An 18662-nucleotide genomic window follows, 5' to 3' on the forward strand; every position below is an offset into this window, starting at 1 on the left:
GGTTAGGATAAATAGATACAGATATTATATTTATTTATATCTTCAATCTGGTTGAAGATGTCCCTGCTCATTGCAGATGGAGTTGGATTGGATGACCTTTAGATGACTTTTAGAGGTCTCTTCTAACCAACACGGTTCTATGCTAATATGATATGTTCAGATATCCCTTCTTACAGCTCATTACTCTCAGATAGAGACAGCATACTTGTGCAACAGTAATAAGGCAACAAGAAGTCACCTGGAACCTTCCAAATGTTTTTTTTTTATTGCATAAAGAGGTGGCTCTAGATTAATCAAGTTTAATGAGTTATGCTAATGTCTACATCATCCAATAGCCCTTCCCCATGCATTATTTTTTCCTTTGTTGACAAGCAGAAATGCACACAACATAAAACACTTCCTTATTTTCAATACATAACAGAACACAGACTGAAATATGGCCAGCTAGATACAATTTGGGAGCTAGAAAATTCCATAGTTATGCATAACCTCTTCTTGCAACCCTTCCTAGCTCTCAGTTAAGAAATGCCCAATAATTTGCTGTGAAACAGCCTAATCCACAACAGAACTGAAGACCAGCAGAACAGCAATAGGTCACACAGTACTCCTCAGTAATAGAGTTACAAAGATACAACAGTCAAGCAATGTGTTCTAAAAGGAATCTTTAAGACAATAGGGGAGTTTTGATGGCATGTTCTGTTTTACTGATGTGGTTGGTTGTTTTTTTGTTCCTGAGAGACGAAGAATTGTACTCAAGAAAATGTGGTTTAAGCTTCCCTTTTCATTACTGTTAATGCTCTAAGTAGCAAATACATTCCTTAATTTAAGAAAAGTAAAGAAAAAGAAAGAAAGAAAGAACTAGACTGCATAACAGGATACAAATACATGATTGGCTAAAAAACCAAAATGCATTTGGAAACTATGTTGTTTTCACATTTCTTCGTTGCTTATAACAATATCCAAATTTTCCTCCTGCAGTTATTAACCTAGACAGATTCAAAGCTTGTCTTTCTAAAATAAGCAAAATTTATCTACATCCTTGAATTACCCACAAGATGGCAGAATAATCTGACCAAACCGACTACGAGTACAACGACACAAACGCAGCTCCCGGAAGATGGTATTTACTCACATCCAGAAAAATCCTACTCATTCAGCACCTGGCTGAACAGTATTTAGCAAACTGTTATAATTAATTTTACAGTGTACCAATTGACAGTCAGACTGAAGAAGGTGTTTGGGGCTGACTCCTCTCTGAATGTACTAGCCTATAAATCTTCTAAAAAAAAAAAAAAATATATATATATATATATATGTATATAGGCTTCATCTCTGGCACAAAGAGCTGCTAAATTGGTTGGGTTATCCCCTACATCCAGCTGGATATTTACCCAAGACCCACTCAACAGCTTAAATCAAACTGGTGGTAAATTGTCATAATCAAATACCATCCCATGTGTCCCTATGCAGCAAAATAAAGGCATGATTGTGGACATGTTACAATGTGTGTGCCAGTTTGAGAGAACTAATGCAGTGAATAGTTGTGAATACAAAATGGTGTGTGCTGTCACCTATAGTGTGAACTCCTCACACACCCTCAGATTTCATTCACCTTGCTGCTGGCGCTCATGCCATCAAGATTAAATATATACGGGATGCCCTCCAGGCCTACAGTTATATTTTCATTTAGCTCCACATATTTTCACTATCCAGATTAAATCATGTTTTGCCTGAAAAGCAAAGAACTATCATTGGTTTAGACAAAGCAGCAAGACATGGAGAGTATTTCTGCTACTGTGAAACTATCACCACTCTGCTTCTCTTTCATTACATACCTATGGATCTATAATCTAAGGCAAAGTTGGTGCTACCTTCTTTTCCCCAAATTTAAAAGTCTTCCAAGGGAGGGAGGATAAAATAAATCCAGCATGGAACAAGTAATAAAACAAGTAAAATCAAGACTTATGACCTTTTAGCTGCAAAAGTTTTCACATAAGAAATACTTTACAAACTAACGATTAACTGTCCCTCTATTCTTCATTTTTTAATTCACAGCATTTCCTTGCAAGAGATGTTCCCAGATCAAAGCACACTGACCTAAAATTTCAGAGATTACTAAATCTCAGAGAATTCCATGCTTTACACTGAATGAACAGCAGAGTGGCAAAAGTTCCACCAAGTTCACAGCAAACTTCTTTTCTTGCCATTCAAAACAAAAGTGTCAATGGAAAACACAAGTGTCCAATTAAAAAACTTAAATTTAAAAATCAAACTAGAGATATTTTCATCGTATGATAACAGCAGACTCTTATGACTAATTTGCCAGTAAAGGATCAGACAAGAGAACAGATGGAATATCTGCTGAAATATGGAGCTTTGCACACGAATCAAGTATATACCATCCCAGCTGGTGTAAACGCAGCTCTATTGGACCATAAGCCTGTATATTAATGGCTGAAACACTGAAATAGGACAATTTCTGCACTTGGATTTGAACTTTGAATGAACTATTATGTTTGGGGTTTTTTACTCCCGTATGTCTTGCTAAATTTGAATCCCTCTTATATAAGAATAGACTTGCAAACTAGTACAATTTAAACTACTTTGACACATGTCCTTGTTAAGCAGATTAATAGCCTAATACCCTGTTATCTGCTCTGGCTAACTACTTGTTTCCAGGTGTTACAGTTTCTGATCTATAAAGTAGAACACATGCTGAAATGATGTGTGTGTGTGTGTGTATGTGCATATATATATATATATATATACACACGCATATATATATACACATATATATATACACATATATATACACACATATATATACATATATGTATATATAAAACTTTCATATTTTTATAAAGACCTGTAACCATCATATTTCCTAAGAGGTCTCTACTGGAAAATAGTAGAAGTTCCTAGAAAGACTTTTTCCATAGATTTTTTTTCTCACCATTAAAATTCACCACAGGCTTATACACAATAGCATTGATGTAGTGGCTTTTAGATCACTGAGGGCCAAAGACAGAACACCTGTGTGTTTGTAACTTAGCAGCAGTGAATGCTTTTTGTTTCTCCTGTACTCCAGTCATTTAGGTTTCTTCTGTATATGGCAGGAGAAGAATTTAGGAGTGACTGAAAAGTCTCTAATTTTGGAAAAAAAAAATAAAGAATTAAAAAAAATCAAACTTTTAATGGTAAGGAAGAACCCACCCCAAGACACTTTATCGAAGCTTTTGTGTCTGTCCAGTAGTATTTTGGCCCTGTTCTACAAACACATGAGTCAGGTTTTAAGTCAGTGAATTACCATTTGCAGGTACACCTGCTCAAGATAAGAACTTGGGACTGTAACCTCTGTGGGTTTAGGACTGAGTCCTTTCAGTGTACATGTGGCACTTGGTCCACTGTCATCATGGAAAGAAACAAGAAAGAGCTGCAACTCAGTACTTTGCAACTGCTTTGCGTCTCCTTACTTCTACAGAACCAAAGGGTTATTTTGCACTTAAAACCTCTCATCTTTGAGATTTGAGGAAGTTCACAACGAAAATACGATCCAGAGTCCTTAAATTCTCTGAGAAGGCTTGATTTCTACTTAAAACCCAGCACCTGACTTTTCTATAAGGAAAAAAAAGAAGTATCAAAATTATTACTTTTGTTCCAAACTCAGGCTCAGCAGATATATTGAGAACTCTGGTACAGTCCAAGGTTAATTTGTGCCTATTGCCATAGTTGTTCTTTTGTCAGCTGTTAGCTTCTGTGCCCCCTTCATCTCCCCTGCCTCTCAGCTAGAAGAAAAATGAAGAATTATTCCAAATTGAGTCACAACTAACCTTGAAATTATTTAGCTTAAGGTTCTGCCTTCTCAAGAATAATAGTTGACTTGATAACCTCTATGCAAATACTTTAGTTCTATAATATTTCCAGCTCTTTACAAAGCAGCACAGATCACCACCCCTTCAGGAAGAAACATGACTGTTTTTGCAGTAAATTGCTCACTTTCTAGTCCATCCATGCTACCCTGACCTGAGAAACTCACCAGATTTCCTCACTTACCTCTCATGGCTTCCTTATTTATTGACTTATCAGATTTCCTCCTTCCAGACCTGTCAAGATGAGTCATCCTAAAGGAAACAGTAAAATAAGGGATCATAAGGTAGCAATAGTCTCAATCTAAGTCATCTGTAGAAAAGAAACGTGATATTCACAATGTTGCTGCCAATAACTAAGCCCCAAAACTGCACTTCATTATTTTACTAAGGCCAAAAGTTCAACCTGGCAAAGTTCCAACAGGACTTCGACCATGCTGGCTGTAGTAGTTGAGAGACATAATTCTGCTGCTAATGTAAATGGTTTTGCTGGCAGCAAGCAGTCCAGTGTATTGATTTCTTGTCAAAGACACAAAGAGTACCAAAACATGCAAACTAAAGTATGACCACTAGAGAAAGAACATGAGAAGATTAAAGATTTTCCCAAACCTGTATCTGGTTTCCTTTTAGAAATTACAGCAACATTCTCATCAAATGACAGCCAAGTGACTGCTTTATCTTTCTCGTACAGGACCTGACTCTATTGACTGAACTTCATCCTGTACTGTGCCATGGAACAAATAAAATAATTTTGCTAAAGTTAACTAAAACCTTTTCTTGTAATTAGGAACAAAACAGCACCATGCCATTCTCCTGTAAATGTAACAAGACACACACAAATATTCACACCATAATTACTAAAGCAGTCACACAAACCTAGAAGGCCAGGATTTTAGCTCCAAAACAACAGTTACTTTAGATGCAAAAATTCTCTAAAAAAAGTTACTACAGTGCTAAGCTGAAATCAGACTCTAGTGATGTGCACAGAGCATATATTAGCACAAAAAGAGTGAAAACACAGTGAGGGGTTACAACTCAAACTTTTAGTAGGTGGCTGGGTGGCAGATCTTAAAATAATTCTATAAAATTCTCATCAGCAGTTTCTGCAACCTTTTCAGATAATTTGCATCAATGTATTGATACAGCACAAAACAAGCAAAGGTTATGATACTTTATAAAGTCTGTTACTGGGAATATCACCATGACCCAGGACTTCCACAGCCAAGTGGTAACAAGGATAAGGCCCACAAACAGGCTTTGAAAGCAAGGCATGTATCCACAGACACGGCCATGCTCACCCTAAACATATCAACACAGACCAGCAATAATGGCTTGCTGACCTTTAAATAATTAAAATTTATTATTCTTTAAAAGAATTTAAATTATATTCAACAATTGCTTATTTAGAGAGAGCCTCCCGGCACCATTTTCTAATTAAATACCACACCTGATGGTCTTCAGGTGAAAGGCTACATTTGTTTTTCTTGCAGCTTAGCCAAAACTTCAAATCAACAGTTCATTGCCCCCTTTCTTCTCCTCTGCTGTTTCCAGGTGGTGAGTTTCTGCTCCACCTTGGATTAGAACTTAATCCTTAATTACATGATGTTACACTTCTACATATCATTCCATTTCTCCAATCTTTAAGGTATTTCTGTAAAGCATCACCAGTCTCTGCTATATTCATTATGCTTTACAGAATCCTCAAGGGAATTACAAATCCATCCAGAAAGTCAATCTAAGAAGTAAAATTCCTATTTCTACTAGGTATTAAAGTTCACAGATCCAATCTAAAGTTGGGAGCTTTATAATGTTTTCCTTCTAGGCAGTTCCTTGTTAAGCCTCTTCCTTCCCTATGGAATAATCACCTATTATATTCTCTGTACCACAAGGCTAGTAAATCTGCTGCTTTCCTCTTGCTAATATACCACTCTGATCTCAACTTTGATTAAGAGATTTAATTATGTAAGTAATATTTCTTAGAGCAAAATTGTTTTTAAATGGTACTAAATATATTGTTAATTTTTTGGACGTGAAAGAGGATGGTGGGTTTAAAAGTTTGTCCTTTTCTAACAGCTATACTAAGTACTGTGATACAATGTGGTATCTCACCTTCTCTTGCACCTTGGTGATATTGTCAAAAGATATCATTCAGACACTCCAACTTTTTTAATCAAAAATCATTCCTTGGATGAAAACGCCCCTGAAGCCAATGATGTCAATTATGACACTGCAAGAAAGCAAGAGTGAAAATTATTACTAATTTTATTCACTGCAGTTGTTCCATTGTCCACTTGTCCCTGGACCAAAAAAGTTGATGCTTATGGCATATACCTACATTGTACAATGGCCTTGCTCTCAAAGCAAGCTATTCTAACTTCCTGCCCTATCCCATTTCTGGAGGTGAGGGTTATTATGCAATCAAGAACATTTCCCAGATCAAATTTGCATGGATATTTGTACCAGCACAAATAAAGGCAGCAGCCCTAGGTGAGTGAGAAAAAACATCTAGGAATAGGAGTATAGATGAGAGAATTTGGTGTAGCTGGCTTTGTTTCCATAGCCACCATATTAAAAAATTCTGTTTTTCAGAAATCCATTGAGCAGTTCACTTGTTTCAAAATGTGTACTGTTTAATTGCTGTTTTCATCTTTTTTTTGATATTTTGTCACGTATGGGACATCAATGAACTTTAGACATCTTTGCTGAAGTAGCTGTCTCAGAAAGCACATTAATTTTTCATTTTTAATTATATTGGTAATTCACTATAACAAATAACTGCTGGCAATGATCTTTGAAAGACTTATGGGAATCTTCTCTTTATAAGTTATTTAACACCTGAAATAACATAATTCTGCACTCTGTTGAACCAGAATTATAGCAACTATCCAGACAGCCATTTGTATTGAAAATACAGAATTTTAATCTCTTGTCTTGAAAGACCAACAGATGGAATCAAAGTTATTCATGACGATACAAAAATGATGATGGGGGTACCAGCAAAAAAGTAATAGATATGTTTTAACACTCCCAATTACTCCTTTCTAAATTATCTAGAAAAAACAGATTAGATTTTATGTTTCATTAGATTTTTATGTTTCAGATTCAGCTTTGGTTTTATAACTTTTCTAATAATTTGTTTACCACTTTCAGAACTCTTAAATGATGTTCAGAAGGAATACTCTTAAAGACAAATTTAAGGATAAAGGTATCCTTTGGGAAGAATCCAAAGTTGTTTAGCAAGTAACTGAACTTCTGTATGCCATTTTCATCTAGTCTATCAAAACAAGTGGATAATTCTGGGGTGTTTGGGACACACATTTACAAATACTTATCACAGATCCTGGTTTCAGACACTTCTCTTAACTACGATAGCTAAAGTCGAATTGATATAATTCAATATTCAGTGACCCCCAGACTCATATTGCCATTAATCACTAAGTGTTAATGTGACAAGGTTATGCTTCATAATAAGATTATGGAATCATAGAATTTTTTAGATTGGAAAATATCTTCAAGATCACTGACTCCAACCTCTAGCCCAGCACTGCTAAGTCCATCACTAAACCGTGTCCCCAAGTGCCACACCTACATATCTTTTAAATACCTCCAGGGATGGTGATTCCACCACTTCCCTGGGAAGCCTAATCCAATGTTTGACCACCCCTTCAGTGAAGAATTTTTTTTACAATATCCAATCTAAACCTTCCCTGGTGCAATTTGAGGCCATTTCATCTTGTCCTACCACACAAGAGGAAGGGATTGACACCCACTTTGCTACAGCCTCCTTTCAGGTAATTGTAGAGAGCAGTAAGGTCCCCCCTGAGCCTTCTTTTCTCCAGGCTAGACAAACCCAGCTCCCTCAGTTTCTCCTCATCAGACTTGTGCTCCAGAACCTTCAGCAGCTCCGTTGCCCTTCTCTGGACACGCTTCAGCACCTCAATGTCTTTCCTCTAGTGAGGGGCTCAAAGTGAACACAGGATTAGAGCTGTGGCCTCACCAGTGTCGAGTACAGGAGGACAATCACTGCCCTGGTCCTGCTGGCCATAATATTTCTGATACAAGCCAGGATGCCCTTGGCCTTCCTGGCCATCTGGGCACACTTCCAGCTCACTAAGGACTGAAGATCTTTCTTATGCTGCCTATCTGATATATTTCTCTGCTACTTGGTCAACTTACTTAAACTTGCAGTTTCTCATTTTATGTATCTATAAAGTAGGGCACAGCATCTCATAGGGATGCTGAGAGATTTTATTGTATGAATATTTTAAAGCATTTTAACATTCTTGGTTGAAAACAAATCATTACAAATAATCATTTGATTGTTTAAATACTCAAAGTTGGTATCTTTAATGCTACAAGTAAACATTTTGTTATTGAATTATTAAAATGCTGTTTCCTGTATAATAAATCTTGATTCAACTGACCCCAAGTTTGTGGTGTTCTTTTTCTTCTTTAGCAACATTATGTATTATCATTTTCAAGGTGAAATCAATGGACTCAATGCAAAGGTCAGACACATAAATGTTTTTCTAAAACCATCCACTGTAAACTCTAATTCTAGACGAATTTCACCTATCAATCCTATTAAATGTGTTAAGTGACTTGAATTTCACTGATTACAACCTGGAAGGTAAGAAGTTCACAGAAGAACAGACATTGTGTGTGATCATAAAGTTTTCTTTGTTTTGTTTTAGAAATTTCTTACGTGACTTGTTTGTTTTATAGCAAACAACCCACCAACCAAGCAAACCACATAGGAGGCCTTCTAGATGCAGGAAGAGATTTAAACAAAGAATTCATCATGCTTACCACAATAAAGCAGGAGAAAAAAAAATGAAAACCAAAGCAAAGACATGTGGGAGAACTGGTTAATTTCATGGACATGAAAACTGGAAGGTCTTTTCTTTAAAAATAGGAAATATCTATTTATACAATAAGAATACCATAAGAATGAATGATAATCACATTTTTATATGGTATCTGAAGATTTAGATTGATAAGCAAGGTATCATTTATACATGTAACATTGCTAGCTGTTAAGTGATGAAGACTGGAAGAAGATAATGGGAATGCCTACCTCAATTCCGTACAGAACTGCATATTAATGGCATTTTCTAATGTGTAATAACAAATGTCATTCAGCTGCACATGGGGTTGCTTTGGGCTTTTATTCCTCGTCTTTGAAAGTCTTTTAAATCATCCCTGTTTGACTACAGATAACTCTCTAGGGGAAATAAGGTGGCAAAGAAAAGGCAAAGCATACACACAAATGGAAGCACTGTCAACCATTCTTAATGGGGGCTCGTGAAGCTTATTAAAAACACACACAACATCTGAGGAAAACCAAAAAAGAAAGAGCCCAGGTTGTAGGACCATGTTTGAGGTGTCACCAGGAATTTCCTTGGCAGTTACAGATGCAGATCTCATCATAACCTCTCTGTAAACAGCCTCTTAATAGAGAAGTGGTTCAGTTTCACAGGCCAGAAGTCAATTTCATGTTTATATACTCTATAAAAAAGTTGTTATACAGACTTCAAAAACACTCTGTAGTGGGAATTCCCTTTGATGAGGAGAGAGAATTTTCCTGGTCAAAGCTGGAGAATTCCCTTTTAGTTTTACTTTACCAGAGGCTTTATAACACTCCTTTCCCTCTATCCCATCTCTAGCTAGAGAGTTCAGAAGTCAGACCAAGTCCTGACCATACCATATCTACCACAAAGCAAAACAACTTGAAACTAATAAAGTGCTTACCCTGGCACTGAATTCTCCAAACTAAATGAAGTTATAGACACAGTATATTAACTTCACATATATATATTTTACATTTTAGTCAGCAGGGGTTCTTTACACATACTTCAGCACTGTAGTGTGGATAGTAGGCAATAATTAACAGTTGGGAGGAGACAGAAGGGGTGTGCGTGGGGATTAAATTTCCTTGAGCTTTTGTGGTCTGTTTCTGAGCAAATTAAAAAAAAGGTTAGTCCAAATAAACTTCAGGTGAACTTTAAACTAAGTAAAGTGACTTGTTCTGCAAAGGCTATACATGCCCACACAGTGTAGTACCATTTGGAAAAAAAACAGCCTCGCAGCTGAAACCAATCCAGGAGTAAAGTTACTCAGGTGGGTTTGAACTTCTTCAGTGTAACTTCACCTGTAAAGAGGATGAGAAACTGCATATCAAAACCACTCTGGAAAGTTGATCCCTACAGTTTTGTGGCTTGTGAGTTCTTGTTCCTAGGCAAGACCTGCATGTCTAATCTTACCAGGTGTTACCTGAGTGTAACAAAACTACCCCCCTATTCAATTCCTTTTATTGATTTTACCACCTGAGGAGATAATCCAGCTACATAGTTTACCACTTCATTTTGCTTGTGAATGTTTCTAAGCATCACAGAAGCTGGCACTTCAATAAAGAGTGAGATTCACTGATGTTTTCCACATACTGTGTTTAGGAATATTGTAGCTAGATGTTTAATCTACTTTCTATGAAACTGAGTAATGACAGTGAAACAGTGCTTGATTTTACTGGTATTTCAAAACATAAAAAGTGAAAAATAATAAAACCATCAAAAGTGTGGCAAAGAATACTGGACAAAAGAGCAACAACTGTGACCACCTGTAATGACATGACACAACTGGAACCTCCCAATACAAGAGATGTAAAAAAAAGCAAAACCCTGCATGTAGTTGTAAATGCCTCTTACATTTTTTATGCAATAATGCCAAGAAAATATATTCTGTAATAGTTGAAAGCAAGTAGAATAAAAAAAATGAGATTGCAATGTTTCAATGCACTTGTTGGCCATTTCTACCAAAAGAGAATTTGACTGGAGCAAGCTAGGGAGTACTGGGAAGATCCCTGGGGAGGCCACTGACCGTGGGCTGCAGCACAGTTAGGAGGTTTAGGCTCTGTAGCTGGGGTTATTCGGTACCTCAGAGAGTCAGTGGCATTCAAAAATGCAAAAGGAAATGCACGGAATGATGGACTCCAGAATGGTTTGGGTTGGGAGGGACCTTAAAGATGATCAAATTCCAGCCCACCTGTGAGGGGCAGGGGCACCTTGCACTGGGCCAGGTGGCTCCAAGTCCCATCCAGCCCGGCCTTGAACACTGCCACAGATGGGGCACCCACCTCTCTGGGCAACCTGTTCCAGTGCCTCACCACCCTCACAGGGAAGAATTTCATCCTAACATCTAATCTACACCTACCCTCTTCCAGTTTGAAGCCTTTATCCCATGTCCCATCACTACAGGCCCTTGTGAAACACTTCCTCGGTTTGACAAATGACAGGGCTGCGAGGTTTTCGTCCCGGGGGATGTATTTCAGGCAGAAGGCCATATAGAAACAGCCCTGGAGACATTTTTAGCGCTTCAACCTGGTGACTTAGCGCAGGCGAAGCCGGCAAAGGGCTGGCAGCCAGCGCCTGAGGGGGTGGCGAGGGGCCCATGGGCCGCTCCTGCCAGAGCCGCCGCAGGACGGACAGCGCTGCCCCAGCGGGAAAGCTACTGCTCCAAATTCCTTCTCCTTCCCCAGAAGAAGCCCCGTCCCTTCCCGCTTTTCCCCGCGCAGACACTCCGGCCCCTCCCGGCTCCGCTGTGGGCAGCGCCGCCCCCGCGCCGGACGCGGCCGAGCTGGCACCGCCCCCGCGCCCGCCCGGCGGGAGCCCCGCCCGTTCCCGCGCCGGTGGCCGGGCCGCGAGCGCCGCTCCTGCGGGATCCGCTGCGGCGCTTCCCTTGCTCAGGCAGCGGCTGCAGCGCCCTTGCCCGCCAAGGGAGGCTGCGCCGCTCCCCGCGCCGGGACCGGAGCCGGGAGCAGCACCGGGGCTGGCGGCATAGGCTCTCCGGCCCCGCCGCCGCTGCCCGGCGGAACCAGCAGGGGAGAGGCTGAGGGAGAGGACCCCGCATTGTGCGAGCCTGCATGGGCACGGCGCGGGGGCGCGGCCGCGGGGCTCCCCCGAGCCTCCCGCTCCGCTCCCGGCAGCGCCCGTAGCCGGGAGGCGCCGCGGCGGGCAGCGAGGGATGCTTTTGTGCGCGGCCGCGGGTACCGGCGGCACCGGCGCTGCGGCTGCGGGGCAGGTCGGGCGCCGCGCTCACCCGCAGCCCTCCCGGCGACAGGGGCCGGGCGCGATGCTGAATTAGGCGGCCGGAGCCCTTGCGAGCGCGGGCGGCAAGCGTAGCAGCCCGTAGCGGAGGGGCGGGCGAGCCGGCAGCTCCCCATGGCGAGCAACCGGAGCATCGAGCTGGAGCACTTCGAGGAGCGGGACAAGCGGCAGCAGCGCTCGGGGCCGCGGCGCGGCGGCTCCGGGGCGGGCGGCGTTGCGGGGCCGCGGGGCAATGGGCTGGTGCCCAGCCCCGCACACAGCGCGCACTGCAGCCTCTACCGGACCCGCACCCTGCAGGCGCTCAGCTCCGAGAAGAAGGCACGCAAAGCTCGCTTCTACCGCAATGGGGACAGGTACTTCAAGGGCTTGGTGTACGCCATCTCCCCCGATCGCTTCCGCTCCTTCGATGCCCTCCTGGTGGAGCTCACCCGGTCCCTGTCGGACAATGTGAACCTGCCTCAGGGCGTCCGCACCATCTACACCATCGATGGCAGCAAGAAGCTCACCAGCCTCGATGAGCTGGTGGAAGGTGAGGGGGCATGGCAGAGTCGGGCAAGAGGCGGCCGTGGGACGTGGCGGTGGGTTGCAGGCGCTCCCCCGGGGTGAGCTTTCCTGGCTTTCCTATCGCTCCCTGATTCAAAGATGAGATGTTGCCCTGCTGAAAATTGCCAGCCACAGAGCCTTGGTGGGCAAGTGGCCTGATTGCCCACTGCCGTGAGGGGCAGTAAGGCCTCGTTTTCTCGGTGTGGATCATCCATGTCTCCCATCACCCCGAACACCGGTGTCTGCTTGCCTGTGGGTTGACTCCAGTAGAAGTTAAGCAGCAGGTACCCCTTTCATCTGTAGGAATTGTAGTAAAGTTCTTGGCTACCTTACATCTGGAAGAGATGGAAATGCTGTAATTTAATTCTCTGAGTGTCATTGTTGCCTCACAGTGGTTTAAGCTTTCAGAGAGAAAGCCCCAGTCCTGTGGAAAAGGTGTTTATGCCCTACCACTTATTAAAACTCACCGGTGTAAAGTCTTGTTTTCAAATGCCATCAGAATCTGTGTTAGTAAAGAGAATTATCTGCCTTGTCTGAGTTTGAAAAGCATGTTAGGGAATCCAGTGTATTTCAGAATTGTGCCTAAGTAGCTTTTGATAATGGGACTTAGCAGCAAAGGTTATGTAGACCATGCAAATCTGGTCAGAGCAGCACTTGACTGTCTCAAAATGGGGCCAGAAGTACTGTTTTCTGAATGCAACATTGTTTGTAAGGAATGATAATTATCGGAATGAGGAGCAGAATTCCCCAGTGTTTTCACATAGTGTCTTAAAATACAGCTCAGCATTACATGCTTTTCAGCTGCCTTGGTAATGTTGTGCACACTGTGAGGTTCATAATCAATTTGCATTTGAGGGTTGTCCTCAGGTATTTTATGCATCAGCCACTGCAGTCCTCCACCGGTGACTCTCTGCCAGGTGTAGCTGATTTGCATTAATGAAGAAGTAAGATTTGCAGGCCTTCTAATGCCTCCTGCTTGTTAGACTTTCAGCTGTGTCTCCTTTAGGCTTTGATTTGGAAACTTCCCTTTTCAAAGCAATGCTGAATCACACCTGGAGAATTTGATGGGAAAGGGAACCTGAAGACCTTCATGTAATCCACCAGAAAAGGCACTGGGAGTTAGTGCCCACAAGGAAGAGGAACAACGTGGGAGAGAAAGGGAGAGGTTACAGCATTTGCTGCATCGAGTGTGTGGGCCATTGACTTAAAAGTTGGACTTGATGATCCTTGTGGGTCCCTTCCAACTCAGAATAGTCTGTGATTCTGTGAAAGTGGGTCTCCCTCAAAGAAGATACGCATGAAAGTGCACTTCATAATAGTAACAGTAACTGAGGATTTTCCCCTTTATCTGATCTACCATAAGCTTTCCACAGTGAAAACAGAGGAAATGTGAAATGATTGCAGAGTGAAATGCTGACCATGTGGTGATAAATAAATAAAATACTTCTTTATGATTTGGTGGTTAGTTTAGAGATACCTAACAAAAAAATATGTGGTGCTGAAGTGGTGATAGTAATGAAAGGAGATGAAACAGAAATTGAATTAAACGAGGGATAAGTTGTGGTGACTTTTGAAATATTGCAGCAGAAATTATATCAAGCTTTTTATACAGTGTATTTATACACTGTATAAATACAGTGTATGCTGCTCTCACAATGTTAAGGTAATAACTGGAAGCAAAACTTACTTGTTATCTCTTCAAATACTCACTGTCGTGGCTCTCAGTGGAAGAATAAAGCAAAATAAATGTCACAATCCAAATGCCACCTCCATGCTTTTTCAATGAATTGAAAGTGGGGAATAGAGTCCCAATTACTTAGTCATCTATCCATGACCAATACAACTTTCAGGAATCTTAAGAAAATCCTATAACATCATAATTGGATTAGTATGTTCTCCAGTTAGCCTGCTAAAAACTTCACCAGTGTAAGTCTAATGACCACACAGAGAAAGGAAAGTATATGTAGGGAGAAAAGGAAAGGAAACAAGTAGTGAATCCATCATTCCTTGAAATTATCTGAGCTCTTTGCCAGCTGTTTTGTTCTAGAGATGCTGGAAGAGATTTGGTTTGTTTTTATTTTCTTTGTCTTACAGCTACAGCATGGCAAGGTTGAATTTCTGCTCTAGAATAGATACTTGAACCTAGGTGTTATCCTAAAACTTGAACTGCAGTAGCACCAGACGTGGTTTTGAATTGTGTTTTTCTGTATTACTTTTTAATTTTTTCAGAAAGGAAAATAAAGTGCTGTAGTGTGTGCCAGCAACAGGCTGAGCACCAGACGGAATGTGGCTGTGTGACGCAATAGCTGACTGGTCTGTTGGCACGTTATCAGTGGTGTTGAACTGGTACACGGAGCCTCAACAGCTCAGGTTCAGTAGTGGCAGATCTATGAAGTGAGCAGAAGGTGAGCACTCAGCATTCCTTGCCAAGCCAACAGGATCTGCATGAAACCTCCCTCACGTCGAGCCTGTGTGTGTAGCTCTTGGACATTGGCATGCCCTGGTGCAGGCAAGCTCTTTAAGGCTTATTTGCCATTATCAGGTTAGTATCTGTCTGAGATACAAAAGCTGGCATGATCAAATTCTGTATCATAAAAATCCAAACCAGCTGAATGAGAGTCACTGTTGAATGTTTTTTTTTTGAGATTGGCTAGATTTGGCAATCTGTTTTCCTGTTTATCAATGGAAGAGAAAAATAGCTAATGCATAGACATACTGAGGATATAAAATATTACTGTTATGGGATTAGTCAGTTAAAACTTGGACCAAATCATGTTTATTAGTCAAAAATAGAAGCTCCATTTTAAGCATATTGTTTTCCTTAACTGGATATGACAGTCAAAAAAAGCCTGCTCTGCTGGACCAGCCTTAGGCAAATTTGATTTATATTCCCAGCCCCTGTAGATTAGGAAGCGTTATGGGTCATGAGTTTGATGCTTTTCACTAATCTTAGAACAGGAGGGAAGAATTTAATTGTCTGCTCCTGATGTGTTCGAGCAGGCAGATTTAGAGAGAGGATGGTGTTTGGGATTATGATGACTATCTTATAATTTTATTTCTTTCAGTTTTACTCTCAGAGATTACATTAATATTTACTTCTGAATAGAAAATTCTACATGTAATTTTAGATTTGTCCTTCAATAGCAAAAGTGGAATAGTAGGTTAACTTTATTTTCTATCAAAGTTAATTATTTGTCTATATCTTTCAGTTTTCCTTAAAATGCAAGCTTCCTAAAGCATGATGCAATGGTAATAGAACTGTGTAGGTTTTCAGTCCTTGGCAATGTGTTTTGGTTCAGTTTCACTATCCTTTGTTTTCATTGTCTTGTTAGTGGAAGACATGAGGAATCTTGATTGTAAAGGTCTGCTACAAAGTTGTGAGGCGTTGCTGGATTTGGTAGAGGAGACAGAGTGTAGACTCTATTCCTGGCAAGAAAAGTTACACTGATTTTGCATGTGACAGGGAATCTTTCTGGTTCCCTAGGTGAGAAACATTGCTAAGAGTCTTTGTTCTGTCAATGGCAATGCTTAATTAATGTAGTCTCTTATGAAATGTCAGTAGTTTTGTCTGCATAGTTGTGCACATCATCAACAGGCACCTGTAGGGAAGCCTTTGGGCAGGAGGTGGGAAGGTTCTGAGCAGAGCAGTCCTTATGCATGGCTAGGACATGTTGTACAGAGTGATATCTGATTTATAGAAATGAGCTGTGCCTCACTAATACAGAGTAAGAGAATGTTTTTGAAACGAAATATTGAACAATCCAAGTTTTTACTGCCTTAGATCATTGTTGTTACTGCATATTACATTTTAATCCTGCATAAGTAACTGTGATTTTAGTCAGTGTGCACTGTTATGTTAGGTCAAGAATATATTTTTCTCTTGCCAGGGCAAGCAGATGGTAACACCAAGTAGGCAGTTTTTATTTTTCCTTCTTCCAAAAAGTATTACCTTCCTGTGCTAAAGCCAGAAGCTGTAGTCCTTTAAAGAAGAGAGAAATGTAGCAGTTTGAACAAAGAAGGGTGAAAAGAGAGGATAAAAGAAAGATTAAAAAATATATCAGAAACATATGCTTCCAAATGTAAGTTCGAATCACTTTAGTTACCCAGTTCTGCAGCAATAGGGTGTGGATGTGAAATACAGATGGAATTGTTGGTTAACTTCCCATCCAAGCAAAATAAAATAGTTTCACCACTGTGCATCTCTTAGTTTCAGGGGTGGGGGAAATGTAATTTACCTGAGAAGAGTTACTTACTTACTGTGGAGGAGGCCCATGGTATTAGGGGGGCTTGACACCATGTGGCAATGACTGTCTTTTGAAAGCTTTTACACTGCCTGTGCAGGGGGATTGAACCTCCAGAGGTTCTTTCCAACCTCAGCTGCTCTGAGATCCTGTGAAACCTGTAGGAAGGTGTCATTTGAAGCTCTTGTCTAAATAAAGTCAAAAGAAGTAGTAGCAGTTAGTCATCTGCTAAAATCCTGGTTGTCATCCCAGGTTTAAAAAAGTGCTTGAGGAACTTCAGATGCTGTAGATGAGGAAAAATCTGATTTATACAAGGTTATTGAAGGCAATGTGAAAGTGTATTGTAAGAATGATGAGGAGGGAAGTTGCTCAAAGAAAGGAAGGAAAGAGCAATCTAAATAACCTAATCCTTCATAAAAGGGGTTATTTTATTTTTAGATCAGTCCTTTTATATATTCCATAAATATACTGCTCTGAAATTCTGCTTGGCTTTGTGTTACAGAACACAAAAAGGGTACTCCGCTGTCTTTGCTAAAATTAGGAGGTTGGGTTTTGATGAGTTTTTAAGTAAGAAAAGCAGTATTTAGGCAACTGATGGTCTAATGGTTTGTCAGATTGACCATTGTAGTCTTGGTTTCTCTTTTATTCATTCTCAGTGTTCATCATCTGTATTTTCCTGTTGTGAGAGAACGGAAAGTGTTACATTTAGACTGTTAGCTCGGGAACTGGAATCCTTCTACAATGTGCTTAAACATTAACACAGCACACACAGGTCTTGCCTTCTGGATAGTGTATCTGGATATTAATTTAGCACAGCTAAATTATTTAGAGACAGGTAATGTTTCCTTGTTAACAGGCAACGTTTCATGTCTTGTACTTGATATTCTGATGTTAGTAAGACTTAGAGAATCAGAAGTAGACTTACTCCATTTGTTGATTTTGTGACCCAAAATATCAGCAGATGTTACTGCTTTCAAGTGAGGATATGCCCCATTTGAGGAATTTTTGATGGTAGCAGAATTTCTTCATGGAAGAATTGGCACTTTTAGATTTCTTGGGGTACTGTCACAAAGCATCAGATGGCACATTTGCTCTGTTGAAATATAATGTGAACTTACAAGGAGGTTTCCTACTTCTGCCAAAACTGCTCTGCAGCCAGGTTAAGCTTCCGCTCTAGAATAGTTTGCCTGGGCTCAGGATTCCCAGATGTAACTCTGTAATTCTTGCCTTTTTTTTTTTTTTTTCATTTAAAAAAAGAAGAAAGTCTGGCTTAATAGATCTTTCTGCTTCATTAGCCTGTAGTTTACTTCCTTACCTGCAAATCTCAATAAAATATTAGTGACTAAGTTTGTGATCTGGTCTAAAATGTGGGGAGTTGGTTCCTGTTAATGCTAATGTTGCAAGCTAAAGACATGGTATTTACTTGTAGTGGTGTAACTGCTGTGACTGTGTGCTAGTTAAAACTAGCATGCATTAACTTTAAAATCTTTCAAGGATTGTAAGTGGAAAGAGGACCTTCAAACCATAAAATTGACCACCTTGGAGTCAGCAATGTAAATATTTGAAGTACTGTTTATGCCTCTTTTTGGAGTTGTGTCAACTTTCTAGGGCTAGTAGATGTACAAATCAGAAAAAAAAAAACCAACAAAAAAACCCAACAAACCAAAAGTGACACCCTGATCAAAATGCCACTGAAGTGTCAAAAAAGATTTTCTTTGTATTTGAAAGGATATGTATTTAGGTTAGACACATGAAAAATGTCGTTCAAGGCAGTCAGTGAAACAGTAAACTTATTTATGTGATTTTTAGCTGTAAAGGTATCTGTTACTTTGTTAACAATATTTGAAATGAATTTGATTGGTTCAGTCCTCCCGCCCTCCTCCCCACAGAATGAAGTACTATGTGTTATA

At 40.4% G+C, this 18662-nt stretch overlaps 1 protein-coding gene across 4 annotated transcripts in view; it reads left to right on the plus strand.

Moving 5' to 3' along the window:
• The first annotated feature begins 11536 nt into the window (after positions 1–11536).
• The window catches only part of DCLK2 (doublecortin like kinase 2), a 79474-nt gene continuing 72348 nt past the window's right edge, over positions 11537–18662 (plus strand). For all 4 annotated transcript variants that reach the window (XR_011697858.1, XR_011697859.1, XM_071555644.1 and 1 more), the window contains exon 1: positions 11537–12497. Coding sequence is in view for 2 of the 4 variants with exons in the window: in XM_071555644.1 (XP_071411745.1) it covers positions 12083–12497 (415 nt within the window). In the remaining 2 variants the exon portion in view is untranslated. The remainder of the gene's footprint in view (positions 12498–18662) is intronic.

The sequence above is a fragment of the Pithys albifrons genome, chromosome 5 (genome assembly GCF_047495875.1).
Source record: "Pithys albifrons albifrons isolate INPA30051 chromosome 5, PitAlb_v1, whole genome shotgun sequence".
Lineage (NCBI taxonomy): Eukaryota > Metazoa > Chordata > Aves > Passeriformes > Thamnophilidae > Pithys > Pithys albifrons.